The sequence below is a fragment of the Siphateles boraxobius genome, unplaced genomic scaffold (genome assembly GCF_051911475.1).
Source record: "Siphateles boraxobius isolate OS27281-9 unplaced genomic scaffold, OSU_SipBor_1 19, whole genome shotgun sequence".
Taxonomy (NCBI): Eukaryota; Metazoa; Chordata; class Actinopteri; order Cypriniformes; family Leuciscidae; genus Siphateles; species Siphateles boraxobius.
Window position 1 is genome coordinate 23,409,987 of NW_027508799.1, and position 18,918 is coordinate 23,428,904.

The window sequence follows — 18,918 nt, forward strand, 5'->3', positions numbered from 1 at the left end:
AGAAGAAACAGAGTGAACCTAGGAGACCCGTGCCTAGGTATATATGCTAATGAGATGCCTTTTTGGAAGGGGGAGGGGGGTTGAGGGTGATAGAGAGTATACCAGGGTATTGTCTACCCCAAACACACACAGACAGACACACGGTCCCCTCCCCTCCTCTTGCCATGCAGTCTGCTTGGCGATGCCCTCTGTGCCATCTGTAGCCTGTGCCCTGTGTGTGTGCCCCTCCCCCGCCCTCTGCACTGTGCTGGGTGGGCTTAACCATCTGTGTGCCAGAGGGGGATCACAGGAAATGGACATAACACACAAACGTACACAAGCACATATACATCCACTCACTGCATGTATGAGCCCTAGCTATACTACCATAATAATCTTATTTCCTATATATGAGTAGATATTTTAAGTTCAAGTTTATGCTTTGCAAGGTCAAATGTAGTGATCAAAATAGGAGTCAGACCAATTTATTGGCTAATATTTGGGCCTTTTATCATCTCAATGGTGATAAATAAATTCTATAATTCTATATTTTTGTAATAATTAAGTATACAACATTTTATTTATTTATTATTTTGCCTTGGGCATTTGTTGGTTATATTCTTTAGTTCTATTTGTGTACCGAATGCTAGAATTTTAATTTAATTATAAACTTTTATATATTATATAAATATTTATTTAGTACTTTATTTTATTTTATATTTTGTTTATTTATTATATTAATTATTTATTTATTTTTTATGTTTATTGTATTATTATTATATATATATATATTTTTTTTCTTGCCAGTCTTAATTGGTCAGTCTTTTAACATTCTATTCTTTTAACACATCTATTCTTTGTGTGTATCTACTTTACCCTGTTTTTGGGATACATCAGTTCACAAAAGTGAGATAAACCTGCCAAAATATCCCAAACTTTCTCATATATATATATATATATATATATATATATATATATATATATAAAGTGTAAAAATAATGTAAATGAAATGGGCTCACTGGTTTTGTTGTTGTTTTGTAAATATGTAAAAATATATAAAGTTGTCTAGGCTGTGGGTTAGGGTAAGGTTACAGTATTCAAAACTAGCTTTGCAATGTCCTCATTTATATAGCCGTGTGTGGGTGTACAATTATATTATATTTTGCCATGGTGAATATATTGATTACATTGTAATCATTCCATTGTAAAAACATTGCCGCCTCTGTTTTTTTGTTTTCTGTTCTTTCCTCCTCTCTATTCTTTTTTCCACTTTCCTCCTTTGCATTCCCAGAACCCTCCCTGAGGAAGTTTGTGCTGGATGGCAGTATTTGAGGGTATTTGGCAATCTGGGAATGGGGAAAAGTCTTGGATGTTTGGCAGGTTTAGGTGTGTGTGTGTGTGTGTGTGTGTGTGTGTGTGTTTGTGTTTGTGTGTGTGTGTGTGTGTGTGTGTGTGTGTGTGTGTGTGTGTGTGTGTGTGTGTGTGTGTGTGTGTGTGTGTGTGTGTGTGTGTGTGTGTGTGTGTGTGTGTGTGTGTGTGTGTGTGTGTGTGTGTAAGGAAGGATCTAGGATGTTTGGATGAGATTACATGGCACCATGTCTGACAGTTTGGCATGGTAAGTGTTGGCCGTATGTGTTTGTTAGGTAGTCTAGGAGATTTGCCGCTCTGAGGGTCAGCAGTGTCAGGTGTTTGGCTGAAAAGTGGAGGTGGTGTAGGGCTTTGAGCTTGTAGTCCTCAGGAGTTGACAGGACCTTGGTGGGCAGAGTGGAGTGTTTGGCGGCGAGAGCGTGAGGGGCAGAATGGGTGTTCTGGCAGCGGGGTCCAGGATGGACGGGGACGCCCATGGCACAGAGAGGAAACATGGCTGGAGGATTATGCAGAAAGAGAGAGAGAGAAGTCTGGGTGGCAGAGGAAAAGCTGAGAGAGAGAGGATTTGCCTCCAGGTGAACAGGATTAAGCGAAAGATCTGTTTGCAGTTCCCCTCAGAACTCCTGCTGTCTCTCTGCCTTCTCGCTCTCCCTCGATGACTATTCGGCTTCCTCAAAAGCAGTCATTGCAAACATTACAGTTCCCCAGAACAAACAGGAATGCCACCGCCGTACCTTACCTTTCATTCCCCAGAGGAAAGAAAAATTACAAATGAGATCCCTTTGATATCGACATTGCTTTTCCTAGACGGCAGTAAAATGACATGGAGAGCAATTGAAATCAGCTGCTTCTTAGATTTTTATCCCGAGAGAAAGACTTTAGTCTCGCGTGTATGGTAGCTTGTTTTCACCTCAGAGATTTTTTTTATAAGAAATAAAGTCCCATTGTGACAGATAAAGTTGCAATTACGAGAAATACAGTTTAAGTCAAGTCAACCTTTATTTATATATTGCTTCATACAATAGAAAAAGTTTCAAAGCAAATTCACAGTAATCAATGGGAAAAAAACAGAATCAATGATGCAAACATCATCAAAAGCCCTATTCGGACGGTACTATTTTTTCAGAGGGTCGTTTGAGAAATGTGTGTTTCACGAACTTTGCTATTTTAATCCCGTCTGAATCTGCCATGTCTGTGTTTTTCTCATGCAACCTCTGTAAATATTCCAAGGCAAATTTACCATACTGTGCTTTTTTTTTTTACCCAGCTGAGCTACGGTTTGCGCACCAATCTTCGACATGCTTTTATTTCGTTTCAATATGGATGGTATCCGATGATAAAATAACATATGCAAGTAATAAATGGAGCCTGTCCATTTTAAAATCAGTGTCAGGAAAGAGTACTTGTCTAGATTTCTATGCTCACTTATTTATATAAACTGCTATAAACTTGTGAAGTTTACTTAATTTTTTTTTTTATATAATAAATTAAAATAATATAAGCTAATAATTAATCAATTAAAAGACATGACGCACACACAGCACATGAAATTCTGTAACAGCCACATCTAGAAAACACTTCTTCTGTTATAAACAGAGATGTTGGTCCCAAGCGAATCGCTACATGAAATCACACACGTCGAATGATAAGAATTGTAACTCAAACGTCGTTTAGAAAACTAGTCCCGTCCCAATAGGGCTAAATTTGAGACGAAAGACAATACTGTCATTATTCAGCTCAAGTCAGTTCAATATTGATTCAATTCAGTGTCTCTGTTGCAAAATGTGTCAATTTTGAAATTAATTTGATTCAGCTATACAGTTACAGTTGCTTCTGTACATGTTGTCTCCTCCTGCAGTTCCTGAGGATATCTCAACAACATCTCTAAACTAAAACCTCTGAACAATACATTTTTGCTCCAGGTCGTTTCTCAGGTAGACACAATTGACTTTTTAAACAATAAACTCTATTTTCATCTTGCAGTAGAGCTTTGGTCTTCGCTTTATTCACCATTAAAAGGCGATTGCGGTGGCAGCATCAGTAGAGGCGTGGAGGCAGGCGGAGGATGAGGAGGTGGTGTTGTAGCTGCAGGCTGGAGATCTGAGAGCTTCTCGCAGATGGACTTTTAAAAGGAGCTGCACAAAGCCACTGTGGAGAATCATCTCAATGCTGCTTTCTCCCTCCCTTGTTTTCCTTTCTCTTTTCTGCACTGTTCTGTGTCAACGCAGATCCGCAGGCACAGAAGTGCCGAAGCCGTTTAGAAGCATGTGCTCTTGAGTTTCCTGGAGAGAACTGCCAGGTATATTCTCTCGGCAAACTCTGTCGCATGAAGAACTCAAGACTGACACTTAAATTTAAAAGTGTATGGGCTTTTGAGAAGAGTTTGATGTACTATGTAGGCATACTTTAATGCAAGGCTTTCTCCCCTGTTTACCCAGATCATTTAATAGGAACTAAGCTGTAAAAGTGAGTCAGCAGTGGGTTACACACAACTACCAAACACTTTGAAAATAACCCAACAAAATGGCCAGCAGTCTGGGTAAAAAAATAACCCAGAAAATTTGACATTGTAGCCAGTTTATGGGGTATCAGGCTTGTGTAACCGAAGTACATTGGTTTAGCACTAATAAGTTTCATGTGTTTGTTGGGAAGAGAGAAAGAAATTTGAATTTCCCCAATGTGTGTGGATGTTTCTTATGCTCACCAATGATGTATTTGATCAAAAATACAGTAAAACAGCAATAATGTGAATTGTACTACAATTTAAAATACCTTTTCTATTTGAATATATTTTAAAAATGTAATTTATTCACGTGGCAAACCTGAGTTTTCAGCAGCCATTACTCCAGTCTTCAGTGTCACATGATCCAACAGAAATTTGTCTAATATGCTGATTTGGTGCTCCAGAAAAATTTCATATTATCAGTGTTTTTGAAAATTTCTTTCAGAAAATTAATTTGAAATGGAAATCTTTTGTGACATTATAAATGTCTTTTACTGTCAATTTAATGCATCCTTGCTAAATAAAAGTAGGTTAAGTCTAACACATCAGTTTAGTGATAGGATGAGTAGATGAACAGAGCAAGGTATGGATGAAGGGAACGAGAGAAAGGATGGATGGATGAGTTCCAGGGGGGCATTATCGTTCGTCATTATTTGAGCTCATGCAGTGCTCCATCGCGGCTCTAATGGCGCGAAGACACTTGGTGTTTCTTTCCTCTCTTCACTCTCTCTCTTTCATTCACACTGTTATTTCCCAAGCCTGGTCCTGCAAAGTAGTTTAGTGTGTTAGAGCTGGTTTCAGCCTTGTTATGAGTAAATCCAGTAGACTGGTTCTTGACCGTCGGTCATGGTTGTAGTGGTGCGACGTCTTCGCTGTAATGCATTTTGCAGTACCTGAGTTGTGTGAGATTGTATGTCTCTTTGAAAGTGAAATAAAGCATAATTTTGCCCTCCAGGTTGTGAATTTTCTTCCCCTACTGGGAGCTTCAAAAGACGCACATCTCACTGGACTTTCAGAGAGAGCAAATGTTCAGTTGTTAATATTCATGTCCCCTCTTTACATTCATGTGTTTGTGTATCAGGAATTGGACACTACAAAACAGTGTGTCAGAATGTGTCATTGCAATAAAGCAGACCCAGAGACCAATCCAGACTCAGCCAAACCAAGAATCAATGTTAAAAAGGATTATTTCATTAATAATCATTAATTAATAACATCAACATTATTATCTTCTGAAATGCTGAACAGATCAAAAAAACTGGTAGTAAAGACATTTATAATGTTACAAAAGTTTTCTTTTTCCAATAAATTCTGTTCTTTTGAACCTTCAACCATTTACAACATTGATAATAATAAGAAATGATTCTTGAGCTCCAAATCAGCATATCAGAATGATTTTTGAAGGATCATGTGATTGGAGTCACTGCTGTTGAAAACGCAGGTTTGCCATAAGAGGAATACTACATTAAATAGAAAACAGTTGTTTAATTTGTAATAATATTTCACAATATTGCTGTTTTTATCAAATAAATGAATGGGTAAGCAAAAGAGACTTCTTTCAAAAACAAAAACAAAAATAGACAGAATAAAACAGATGCATTGGGCAATTTTATATTTTCTCTCTCCTCTACTTCTTTTTTTTTGTTGTTTTTTTTTCATTTAAAATCTTACCGAACCCAAACTTTTCAATGGCAGTGTACGGATAAAATCGAATATATTATGTTTTTGTGCACACAAGGTGAAGAAAAAGGGATCGTTCACCCAACGTTTGTTGTTGCTGTTTGTGTAACACAAATCTGTGCAGTTTAACAACTGGTTGGCGGGTCATTCACGACTACATACGGGCAACATAGACTGCCTAGGTGGGTGAAACAGAGAAAAACCATTATTACAACCCCAGAGCGCCTTACAGAAAACTAAAAGTGTAAAACATGTAAAAGCAGTTGTGTATTTTGTGATATGTTGATATTTACCATTGCAAGATGACTGACAGCAGCAGAGGACAACAGACAGGTGTGTGTGTGTGTGTGTGTGTGTGTGTGTGTGTGTGTGTGTGTGTGTGTGTGCGTGCGTGTGTGTGTGTGTGTGTGTGTGTGTGTGTGTGTGTGTGTGTGTGTGTGTGTGTGTGTGTGTGTGTGTGTGTGTGTGTGTGTGTGTGTGTGTGTGTGTGTGTGTGTGTGTGTGTGTGTGTGTGAGTAAGGCCGGGGTTCTGCTGAGGAGGGAAGATAAGGACTCTATCTTAATAGCTTCTCTCGTCTGCCACTCAGCCATCAGACAGAGATTTCCTCTCTCTCAGTCCAGATAAACGCACTTCACAACCTTGTCACAAGCCAAAGAAATGAAGAGAATGAGAGATGGGCAACCGTAGAGATCCAGAAAGGATTAAAATTAAAATGCTGTCATCATTAACTCACCCTCATGTCATTTCAAACCTGCATGGCTTTTTCTTCTGCATGTGGAACACAAAAAGGAGAAATGTCTAGGAACGTGCTGCCCTCTCTTTTCTTTACGGTGAAAGTGAATGGGGACTGGAGTTTTCAAGCTCAAAAGAAAAGTTATCCATATGACAAGCCAACCAGTTGTGAATTTCACAGATTTGGACAGATTTGGGAAGTGACCTGCACATTTCTCAAAATATCTTCTTGTGTTTTTCATTGAAGTAAAGTCATATGGGTTTGGAACAAAATGATGAATTTTGAACTACATTATTTTGATCCGTTTGATATTGTGAAGGATATAAATACTGTTGGGCTTTGGTAAGCTAAAGAACTTCCCTGATTTTGACTCTTAGGTCTGTCTGTAACGTTGTAAGGGAATTGTTTACTGCCTGTCTGTGTCAGACCCTCAGTACTCGGGGCCTCTAATGCAGCACAGCTGTGAGGGGGCTTGGACTCTACACATCTGCTGAAGGGACCTATTGTGTGTTTTCATATGTGCATGCACACACACAAATGCACACATGCATTTGTTTCTTTGCATTTGTCGCGTTTTTTTTCCTTTTCTTTGCATGTATGCAAATACCTGTGTGAACATATGTGTGTGGTGCAGTATTATTCTCACATAAAAGCCTGTGCTTAGAAAAGTGAAGTTTGTAGATTTGTCGGAATTGAACGAATCAGCCCATCTGGAGAGTTTGAACCTTGAAAGCACCTGCCTTCTCCATTCACGCTCCTGTTCTCTTAAAAAGCCATCTTCATCAATAGCAGCTTTAAAAGTGGATGAAACTGTTTGGAACTGCTCTTTATTCCTGTTCTGATGGATTTTCTGCTCTCAGTCTTTGTCTCACTGGCTGTTGTTGATGTTATTTCAACTCTTTTTTTTTTTTCATTTTCATCTATTTCTCCATCACCTTGCAGCCTTGACTCGAAAGATCGTTAAAATGTTTAACTACAGATAATTGCTACCTGAGAGAAGCTAATTAATTTGCCGCTTATGCTGGGTGTGTGCGTGTGTGTGTGTGTGTGTGTGTGTGTGTGTGTGTGTGTGTGTGTGTGTGTGTGTGTGTGTGTGTGTGTGTGTGTGTGTGTGTGTGTGTGTGTGTGTGTGCGCATTTTATTCACTACATTCTTTTCCCTTTGAAACATCTCTGTATCCTGTCTTCTGCCACCACTTTGTATTAGTGCTTTCTAAATCAAGCATCACTATTACTATTGCTCATATTTGGAGTTAGGGATTGAAACAAACCCTTGTACCCTAGTATTAAACTTTGCCATTGTTGTCCAGCACAGTTTGTCCTACATATATGAAATTGTGTGACTTATTGACTAGAATTGTGCTGACTCTAAACAATCAGACGATTTCTGCATGATTGGCGGATTAATTCCCACAGACTTACACTGAAGAAGGGATTGTGTGAAGACTTTCATGAACGTATGTGTGCTTGTGTGTATGTATACAGTGTATACAGACACAAACCCACTTGAGTTATTTGTATTATATATGTATTAGGGCCATTCTGCAAGCGTACAATTTTAGCAATGTTCAGGCTGGGTCGGTGTGTGCCTTGAACATTGTTATGCTGCTAACAATTTCCTGAGTGATCAACAGGAAAATGTACAAATAATGTTACCACAATGCCCTAACAACATTATTACTGTGTGTGCTGGAGAGGCCAGGGCACAGTGCCATTCCAAGTTCACTAACTTACTCAATCAAACATTACATTATTTTATTCATGCTTATCATAAATTAAATGCCAATGCAAAGACAATTTTGTTGTAAATGTTACCGTGACTTCAGGAGACATAAAGGAAATAAGATGATTAGTGTGTGTGTGTGTATGTATGTATGTGTGTGTATAACTTCACGGACGTACACTAAATGTGTCTGCAGTATGTTCAGAAGGTAGACTGCAATGTTTGTGAGGAGGTTGAGAAAAACTGACACTCTGTTTAAAGTTCACCGTTAAAGTCTTGCTGCTGTATTTCAATCTGTCAGACGTGCTTTCCTCCGTTTAGAAGAATAGTTCCTTCTCACTCCCTCTGTGTAACTCTCTCTCACTCTCTCCTTCTCTGTAATAAAGAGTGACAGGGGCAGTGTGTTAGTTACACTGTGAAAACACAAAGCATACAGCTTGCTTAAACTCAGATGTGTTTGTGTGCTGACGTGCTTAAGCTCAGCATTAAGGGTGAATTCAGGAAAAATGGGCAACTTTTTGCCATTCATCTCGATTTGCCAGAATTGGACCTAAAAATGGTTCACGCCACCTTAAAACAAAACAAAAATATTAAAATAAAATAAGAAAATATTAAGGCAAAACAGCCCCAAAAAGTGAGATAATTTTGCTAAACTTTGCAGACATCTAAGGACATCCTAAAAGGGAAAAATGACTGAAAAAAAATTGTCAAATGCATACATATATTTTTTATTCTAAAACTGAAAAATGTTAAACTCGCATTTATTGTTAAGGGAAAACCTGAAAAGTTTTTCAAAAGTATGGAACCCATTATAGGATTTTTGATGGAAGCTGAACAAAATAGTTTATTTTCTATTGACCAGGCATAGCATGCACCATGTCATGATATTAATGTACCATTGTTGTGACGTGTATAGTAGGCTATAGATGTTGTTGCTTTTTTTATGTTTTTTTTATGGTTGTAAATGTTTCTAAAAATCAATAAAGACTGTTTAAAAAAAAACTGACAAATGTTCATTTTACACTAAGGGTAAGTGTGTAGTAATTAATATTGTTTTATAAAAAAAACTACAGAAGCCTATTATATTGTAAAGCCCCGTTTAGATGAGTAAAGTATGTGCGTGTGCTTATGTGTGTATGCATTTGATCATAAGTGTGTGCATTTGATCAGATGCACAACAGAGGGACACTTTGGCTGAAGGAAGGGGGCAGTGCTGCTGCGTGTGTGTGTGTGTGCTTGTATGTGTGAAGCTGCGCTCCGCGCTACACCATGTCATGCTCTGGCCCTTTAAGAGGCGATCTAGCAGCTTAGAGCCATAGAAGAGGGGTGGAGAGAGAGAGAGTGAGAGAGAGAGAGAGAGAGAAAGAGAGAGGGGAGGGAGTGCGAGGTTCAGCGTGTGAGAGTGTGTGTGCAGCAGAGAGAAACAGAAACAGTCTTTGGTTTTGCGAGAGGTTAGAGGAGCACCAGGCAGCGTGTATGTGTGTGTGTGTTCTCGGAGGTCCCTGGGTGTTGGACGCGTATGTTGTCGTGGAAGGACTCCTGCATCTCAGACCCCTTGTTTCAGCATGCTTACTGAGCCTGAGCTTCCTCAGGAGTTTAACAGGTACGTTCACACACTGACGCATGAGACATTCACTTTACCAAGCCGTGCCGGGAGGAGAGAGAGCAAGGGACACTGTCTGATAAGCAGGAGAAAGTGCGTGTGTGTGTGTTAGTCTAACAAACAGGCTACTTTGTTTGTGTGGCATGTTTAGGACTTGCTGTGTGTGAATGTGTCTGTGGTTTAGAAAAGAGAAGAAAGTTCAGCGTGACTGCGAGATGTTTGTTTTATAGACGCACTCAGTGAGCATGGAACGCTGGGTCTGTCTTCTTCATATCCCACTTTGAAACTAAGTTGTAAATATCTCTAGTGTCTGTTCTAATAGGGTACATGCACTTTTGGCATGTTTGTACACTATATGTCTATCTCCCTGTGTATATATATATATATATATATATATATATATATATATTTGTGTGTGTTTGTGTGAGTTTTTGTGTGTGTATGTGTTAGATGGTGTTTGATAAGGATCGGTGATCTCCCGTCAGTGTTTCCCAGGCACACAACCTTTCTTTTTTGCTCATGTTGCACCTCTGGGTAACACGCTTGGCAACCAAAAGTCGTTTGGGGTTGGGGGGGGGGGGGGGGGGTGTACAGGTTCTTTTGTACAACTTTCTTGCTTTGCAAAGACTTGCAGTCTTTTTTTCCATTTGTCCATGTTGTTTTAATCTCTGTTTTTGTTGTTTTATTGTGGCCAGATGTCTGCGTTGGCCTTCTGTTGTGGTGGTCCGAGGTGGGAAATGTTCTCACCTACTTTAATATGTCAACAAAAGTGGCTTTGCTGCCGAATAAAGAAGGTTTGACTTTAAAGCTCCATAGGGAAGATTATCCATAATACTCAGTTTTAATGCGAGTTTCACCCCCCAACACACACACACAAACACACTTTTTTATTGCATTAGAGCACTGCACTGTTTTACCAGATGAAACTAATCTTTTGTTCAGCGATAAACTCTGGGGTTTTATCCCTGAATTAAGAACACATTTATATGTCAGGAAAATGTGTTTTTAATAAATCATCACGCTCTCTCTGGGGGGAGGATGAGGAGAGGGGGAAGAAAAAGATAACAACAACTATGAGGAATTAAACATTTAAAGGATTACATAGGAAAGCAGAATGTATAGTGATAAATGCTAAGGATTACAATGACTTAGAAGAAAAGGATGGTTAAACTCTACTTTCCAGTAATGCTGGCTGTCAGTGGTTAAAGAGCGTGTGTGTGTGTGTGTGTGTGTGTGTGTGTGTGTGTGTGTGGGTGTGTGTGTGTGTGTGTGTGTGTGTGTGTGTGTGTGTGTGTGTGTGTGTGTGTGTGTGTGTGTGTGTGTGTGTGTGTGTGTGTGTGTGTGTGTGTGTGTGGACGGGAGCGAAAGCGCTACATTTGTCCGTGTAGATTGTATGTGTAGCTGTGTGTGTGTGTGTCTCTTCTGTTCTGATGCTGACTGTTTCTAAAACACTGTAAGTCTGTTTTTATTTTCAATTTGTACAGGGGAAAAAAAAAAATGTATACAGTTTTTATACAAAAAATATTATGAGACCAAAAAAGGAGGAAATCATGATGATTTATGCTTATGTGATTTATAATTTTTGTTCATATGTTGACATCCAAGAGCACTGAAATTATTTGCTTGATTTTGTTTTATGAATGCTTAAATTATTAAATTAAGATGAGCCTAAATTTTATTTAGTTTTTAGAACACTAGTGCAATTTAAGATGCGAGAGGTTTTGTAACTAAAAAAAAGTTGTAATAATACATTTACATTAATATTTATACAATGCACATTTATTCATTAAGAATATTTCCTGTTTGGTATTGTTTATTTGATATATTTGACAACTAAAGATTACAGGATTAAGTGTTTTAAGTGATTAAGTGTTTTAAGTTATTAAGTGCAAGTTTTCTGTACTACAAATAAACTAATTCTAAGCAATATTGCTTTATCTTAAATATATTATATTCAAATATTATGATATAATATAATAACTGTATTATTATTATTATTGGTTTGGTAGTTTGGGTGAGTTTAGTTTTATTTGAGGAGCACAGAGGATATTCTATGGACAAACTGTCACATTCCTCAAAGAGAGAGAGAAAGCGAGTGAGTGCGGGAGGGAGAAAGGGGACTTTAACACTTCTCCATTTGTCTCTCTCTCTCTCTCTCTCTCTCTCTCTCTCTCTCTCTCTCTCTCTCTCTCTCTCTCTCTCTCTCTCTCTCTCTCTCTCTCTCTCTCTCTCTCTCTGGGTCAGTCAATTCTTCCTGAAGATACACAGAAAACACTGTGGGTTGGTTCACCACTAAGTGTGTGTGATTGAACTTTTTGGTGACACATGTGGCTGATACACTTCAATTTTTGAATCATTCAAGTCAAAGATAAAACTGATTAAACCACCAGCCTGCCTTTACCTCTGTCACTTAAACACTCATTATAGCAAGCAAGCTGCTTTGTAGAATACCCAAAGTGTGGTATTATGTAGTTAAAGAAAAAAGTTTTCTGTGTTTTCTAAATTTAGGGGTAGGGTAGGTTTAGTGTAAGGGGATAGAATATGTTTGTACAGTTTGTACAGTATAAAAACCATTACGTCTATGGAGAGTCCCCACAAAGATAGTAAACCAGAAGCGTGTGTGCGTGTTCTGTCTGATTGATGGAGGTTCTGGATCTTCTCTCTGGGTCATTCATTGCAGACTAGCTCCATTGTGTAGTCTGTGTTATGAGCTCTCGCTGCGGCTTGATAACCGTGTCTCCATGAAAAAAAAGGAGGGTTAACATAGAAGAATGCTGAAGTGTTTCCTCCTCCCCCCTTCAGAAGTCTTCCCAGACCTCCCCTGTGCGATCAGCTGACAGTCGAGACATCCTCTGAGATGGAGGGGAACTGAGTTTTGCCATTTAGGTTAAAGTCTTATTTATCAAGACTGAGAGGATAATAACACAGAAACCGTATGACAACAAGGTCAGAGGTGAGGGCCCAAACAATTGCATCATTGGAAGGATAATAAACATCAATGGACCGCTTAGCTAAATGCTTTCGTTTGTTTCCGATCCTTCAAGCTGTATAATAACAGCTTTGTACATGCAGGTAAAGGAGGAGTTTGGCAGGAAGGATGTTGCGTACATCTTTTAGACATAATTTGTTGTTGTACAGGCCTATATGAATGGAGTAAATTGTACCAGCACATGTTTTCACAGCAGCCGGGGCTTCTGGGAGCAAAACACGATGGATAATCATTTGATGGGGACATCATATTCACAAACCCTCACTCAATTTAAAAGAAGGCAAGCAGAGGCTGAGAAAGTTTTCATAGAAGTTTCAAGTGTGTGTGTGTATGATTTAAAATGTCAGTGAAAACATGAGTCAGTCCAGAGAAATAAATAATTAGAGACGAGAGATGACAGGAAACTATGCAGACAGATGAAGCGATGACTAAAATACTGGCAACCCCCCCTCCCTGTATATGTGTGTTGATGCAGCAGTTGCCTTGGCGCTGTGGGCACGACGCTCTCGCTGGTGCCTTGTGTCCACCCAGCGGCAAACGCTCACCATTGCTTATTGTGCGTTTGTGCGTGCAAACGGGTTGTTTTTGCTTTGCTCATATGACTTTTGATTGTGTGTGTGTGTCTGTGAATTCACCTCCATGCCTAAACAGTAATGGCTGACAGTGACATTAGGCTCTGTGTTCTTGCCTTTTGTGGCCACGCTGGACAGGAAATTGGGGTGGCCCTGCAGCCCTCGCGTCAGAGGGGGAAACAGAGGCAGCTTTGTGTTTTCCCTGAGTACGTGTGTGAATAATGTGTGTGTATGTACAGATGTACTTATGTGTGGAATGATTATTCAGTGACTTTAAGGGGGGACCAAATCTTTGTTACTGCATTTAGCTAGTCTTAAAGAGATTGTAAACCAAAAAAAAGTTGTTTTTTGATGTGTAAATCTCTAATAAAGTAATGAGCTATTTTTTGGTAAATGTACCATCTAGTACAGATCCTATTAGCATATTTTTTTCAGATTTTACTTCAGGTGAATGTGTCTTTTTACCAGTTTACTGTTACTGAGATGTTGTTTTAACGTTGTTAAAGGTATATGCACTTTTTTAGTCATATTTTTTCAAGCATTGATGAGTGGAAACGTGATCGTTTGATGATGTTCTGGAAAATTAACCCGCAGAAAATCCAAGTGCCCTCACAGCAGTGGTGAACTCTGTGATTAGTGATTACAACATGAATGATGAAGAGCCCTCAAAAGTTTGCACTACGGATGAATTCACTTCAGCGGAGTCGCTCTCTCTTGACTCGCTCTTCGCTTCCTCCCTGCTGCCGGCCGCTACATTCCCACAGAGAGAAAAATTGAGAGAACTATAAATAGCTGTAAAGTAATATACTTAAAAGACTGTTCAAAACAGAGAGAGTTGGGCACAAATGGTTGATTGTGCAAAGGGGGACGTCCTGACGGGACTATCTGCGACTTTATCGTCCTGGGAGCAGAAGATAAAGAGTAAAAAAGGGATGAGCACATCTCCTAATGTCTGCGTGGACTGTGAGGTATTCTCAGTTTCCTACCGAAGGCATTGCTGTTGTTATCTGTGCTGAACGGGCTGATTGTCTGAACTTTTGGACACACTTCGTTTCATTCCCACAGTCTGATAACAAAGAAGAGCTGACCTTCCTTATGAAATAGTTATAATACACAGGAATTTACCTTCACCCGGTGTAATGATGTTTTTTACATACTTATTTTTAAAATAGAGTATAATGCCTCATTAAAAAAGAAATATTGGCAGTGTTTGTGTTGATTTACTTGGAAGATATAAATGCCCCCCTAAATCTGACAAAAACTTCCTCGGGGAATGCACAGGGATGTCCTTAAATATAAAAGTAAAACATTTAATTAATATTTAGTGATAAATTATTCTCAAAATGTTTATTAATAAATAAATGCATGTATATAAAATATTATTTATTCTAAGATAAATCAAATGTTGTTCATATGCAAAGTTTTGCTGAAAGGCTTCAGGTATTAGGTAAAATATTCATTATTATTCACATTATATAAAAACAAGAGAAGGTGTCTATCATGGCTTTTTCAACCATTCTCTGTATATCGGAATGCTTTTTATCGTAGGCATGCATGCGACATCCGCAAAGCATCATCGTGCAAGTTTTTCTGTGGGCCATGGACATCCATGTGTGTGCGTATGTGACACGTTTAGCCTCTAAATTATGTCCTGTCATTAGAGGCACTTCTGGAGTGTTAACCACTGCTGATGGTGATTAGGTAAAGCTCCTAGATTCAGTATTTAAAGTGCAGCTCCACTCCGCTGTTTAATGGACCCTGTATTTTGGACGATTAGCGTCTGCGGAGAAATGTACATGTGATATGAGAGAGACTTAGGAAAGCGCTCAATCTGTGTCTAAGCTCATAGGGAAAGTGTGCCTTTAATCTGGGCTTAACATACGCAGCTGGCGGGAGGGGGTCGAGTGGCACACCGGTGGGGCGGCCATTAGCTTTTAACAATTAGCCATGAAAGTTAGCCTCTAAATGAATGCTAAAGTTCGTGAGATATAAAAAAGTGATGGCATTTTCTTTGATAATACACCCCAAACTAAATAATAATAATGTTTGGAGATTATACTGACATCATTTGTGTTTCTACACGTGTTTAGTCACCTCACCCGTATCAGCACGTTCGGCTTTGATATTCGAGCCTATTTATGAATAACATAATTCTTAGCCTTGTGAAAATGAATGGCAATAAAGTTATTAATCCACCAGATAATGAGTGAAGACTGCTGTTAAAGTTTACAATGCAAATTAAGCAGACACGACTAGCCTGCAAAGAAGCTTCAGAGACTGTTCTTTGTGCGTGTGTTGTGTTAGCAAGTGTGTGTGTGTGTCAGTGGACAGGGTCTGTGTGTTTGGCAGGCCGGCCTTTATTGGAACCACAGAAGGATGGAGTGAAATTATGCTAATGGCTGCTAATTATGACCTTGGAGACCAGCTTTTCTGCCAATTTATCTGCTTAATAAAACCCTCTCTTTTTTAATCCCAACATCTCAACAAGCTTTAAATGTTTCATGTAGACTCTCCACCATGACAGGTCTGCCAACTTTAAATGAAATAGTGGCTATAACCTGCTCACCCGGGGAGCAGAATTGTATAGTAATTACACTTCAAAGGCTCGCAGGAAAATAGACATTTTATTGCACAAGAAGTGCTGTGAAAAGCTTCTGCCAGTGGGCCGGCAAGGAAGTAGGGAAGAGAGAGGCAAACGGAAGAGTGCACGAGACGGGGAAGAGCGCAAAAGAGATGCAGACGTGTCCAAAGTAGCGCACGGATAGGAAACAGCTGCGAATTAGTTGAAAATAAATGTTGAAGCTATTTTATAACTCGGAAATTATAAGAAAATCTGGTTCTGAAACGGATTCCACTAAATGATTCCGGTTCCGTTAACACTTTTAAGGAAGTATTTTTTTAATCTTTTAAAAATTATATAATGAACATAAATTGCTTTTTATATATTATTACATATTTTAATATTCTTCTTTAAAGTAAAGTATTATTTACTACAAATCACTGATATGAATGTGTTCCTACTAGCTTTCCATCTACTCATAACGCTAATTTACTGTAAGTCTCACAAGCCTTAACTAAGCAGTTGGTAAAACAACAGTTCTCGGTTCAAGTTGGATGTGACAAGCAATTTGCTGGTTCTAATATGAACCGTTTCTCGATTGCCTACGTTTAGATGAGGGTCGTGTGTGTGTGTGTGTGTGTGTGTGTGTCTTTGTTGGTCCTGATGTATGTATTGGGGGTTGGTGTGTTCGAGAGAGCGGCACAGAGGTGTGTGTGTCGGAGTGAAACAAAAGGGCCCAGTGTGTGTGAGTGTCTGGAGGTAGAGTAAACAGAGTGCTGGTGGAGGGGCAGACAGGCCGTGCGGTTCTGACGGCCCAACTGCAGTTTATACAGCTGCACTGACTGCTTTTACTGCCCCAGTGTGAACCAGTATACAGCCAACGTACCCCCCACACACACACGTTCACATTCATACAGCCAAATTAACACAGATATAGTCTCTAGTCTCACATTCGTACATATAATACACCTGTGTTACAGAATTTGTTACGACAGAGCAGTTTCTGTCAGACTCTGCATCAAAGTGTATCATTTAAATCTCACCTGTACAGTCAAGACTTGAGCACATCTTCATCATTTTCATAGCTGCCAGTCTTAGGTTTGATTGAGGTGAGTCTTTTTTATCCCGTCCAGACGGTTAGAAATATTATATGGTGTTTGTCTTTACAGCTAATCTAAACCAAATAAGCAGTAAATGAGAGAAAGAGAAACCTTAGCAGCACCCAGGAGCTCCGCCAGATGTGGCGTCTGAGTCAGACCAGGTCTATGAGAATACCATTCAGTTCAGCACACGCAAACTGGACCGTACTGAGACTGTGGATGCTAGTTGATGAAGGATATTGGAGCGAAAAAAGTAACTGCACCCACTGTGTACGTATGTGAGTTTCATTTTCCACCTCAGAGCATAAAATAAAATGAGTAATTATGAGATAGTATAATATAAGATATAAGGTTTTTAAGGTATAAAAATAAGCTATAAAGGCAGTGATGAAATCAAGTTTATGAGATATAGTCACATTGTGAAAACTAAAGATGCAATTGCAGGGGGAAAAGGTTACAATTGTGAGAAATAAGGTCACAGGTATGATAAATAAATAATTATGAGACAGTCATATTGCGAAATATAAAATCACAATTGTAAGTTATGAGTCATAAAATTACGAGTCATGGTTGCAATTGTGGGAGAAACAAATAATAGAATTGTGAGATATAAAGTTGCACTTATGTGCAGTAGTCAAAATTGTGAGATGTAAGGACACATTGTAAAACAAAGTTGAAATTACAGAAAATAGTCGTAATGAAAAATAAAATTACAGTTGTGAGGTATAATATCATAATTATGAAAAAAGTCACAATTATGAGGAATAGTGACAATTGTGAGAGATAAAGTTGCAATTATGGGAAGTGTGTGTGTGCATATATATATATGAATGAAAAGAAATGGGCTTCTATAACTTTGCTTATAAAACAGCTTATGGAGAAAAGCAAAGTTACTACGACATTGCCGTCAAATAAAATTTGTTTGCCAATTCTTTTAGTTGCAGAGTACAAGCCAAATAAAAGTACTTCTCTCCATCTCCCTTTATCCTTGTTTGTCCTTTTCTTTTAAAAGAGTGGTACTTATTCCCCAGGGCCATAGTAACACTAGCTCCAAGGCTGAGAAGCGTCTATGAAAGCACTTAGGCAATGCCGTAAGCCAGATGAAATCTTATTACGAGAGCATATTCATTTTTCCTCACCATGCATTGTGGGAGAGAGAGTTCATTTAATAAATGCTTTTTCTTCCTGACGGTATCAGAGGAACACAGACCGTCATCAAGGCCTATTTTCTCTGGCATTGTCAACACCATATACTCTGTCATTAACATCTACTGTGGCACACACACTCACGTACACAACATTGTCTGTCTGTGTTCTTGGCTAACGTGATATTTGATGTGCGCTGGGCTGGATGCACTTTTCTTTAATGGGCCGCTCGAGTCTTTACATCAAACAGGCTAGCTAAACACATTGTGTGCGGTGCTGCTACAGTAAATGGCTCTGTGATAGTGTAGGTGGGACGTGTCTTTGATGGAGGGATGGATGTGGACAAAGCTATGGCATTGATGGCTGTCATTATGCGAGTAGTGTGCGTGTGTCAGGTGTGTGTGTGTGCGTGAAATGCTCCCGTATATGTCACTCACAATTAAACAACAGCCACGTCTCTGTCTCTGCCATGTCTTTCCTGAATGCCTCAGTCACTTTTCCTTTCTCATTTTTCCAGGATGTCTTCCAAGCGACCAGCCTCTCCATATGGGGGAACAGATGGAGAGGTAGTCATGGCGACAAGCAGACAGCGATTGGAGGATGAAGAGGTTGACGGACATGCTGTCATTCACTTGCCCCTGAGTTCGTACTGCAGCAAAGTGTCCCCGCGATCTCCTCGACTACTCGACAGCCCCCCAACACTACACGCGAACATGGTGAGTCGCCCCCCCAGGAGGCGTCTATACGCTCAAAACCCTCTCATACGATTGGATGAAGCCCCTATTAGTCCCTCCCAGTTGATTAATATGCATTTGATTGACTCCTCCCTTACAAGTTGTCTCAGGATGAATCCCTCCCATTGTCTCTCTCTCTTGATTACACTTTTGGTGTGGAAATGCCCGTCACGCTCCAATGATGTCATAGGCAGCAAGACAAGTCGTCTTTTTGAATGTGGCCAAAAT

General features: G+C 39.3%; 1 protein-coding gene across 22 annotated transcripts in view; it reads left to right on the forward strand.

Annotated features, from left to right (window-relative positions):
* Window positions 1-18,918, forward strand: part of sox5 (SRY-box transcription factor 5) — a 243,833-nt gene that overhangs the window by 160,855 nt on the left and 64,060 nt on the right. For 12 of the 22 annotated variants that reach the window (XM_077234375.1, XM_077234391.1, XM_077234383.1 and 9 more), the window contains one exon: window positions 18,474-18,672. In XM_077234375.1, coding sequence (XP_077090490.1) covers window positions 18,475-18,672 — 198 coding nt within the window. In that variant the 5' untranslated portion in view covers window position 18,474. Of the gene's footprint in view, window positions 1-9,314; window positions 9,590-18,473; window positions 18,673-18,918 lie in introns of those variants that run through there. The other 10 variants (XM_077234374.1, XM_077234381.1, XM_077234373.1 and 7 more) reach the window with 7 other exon arrangements.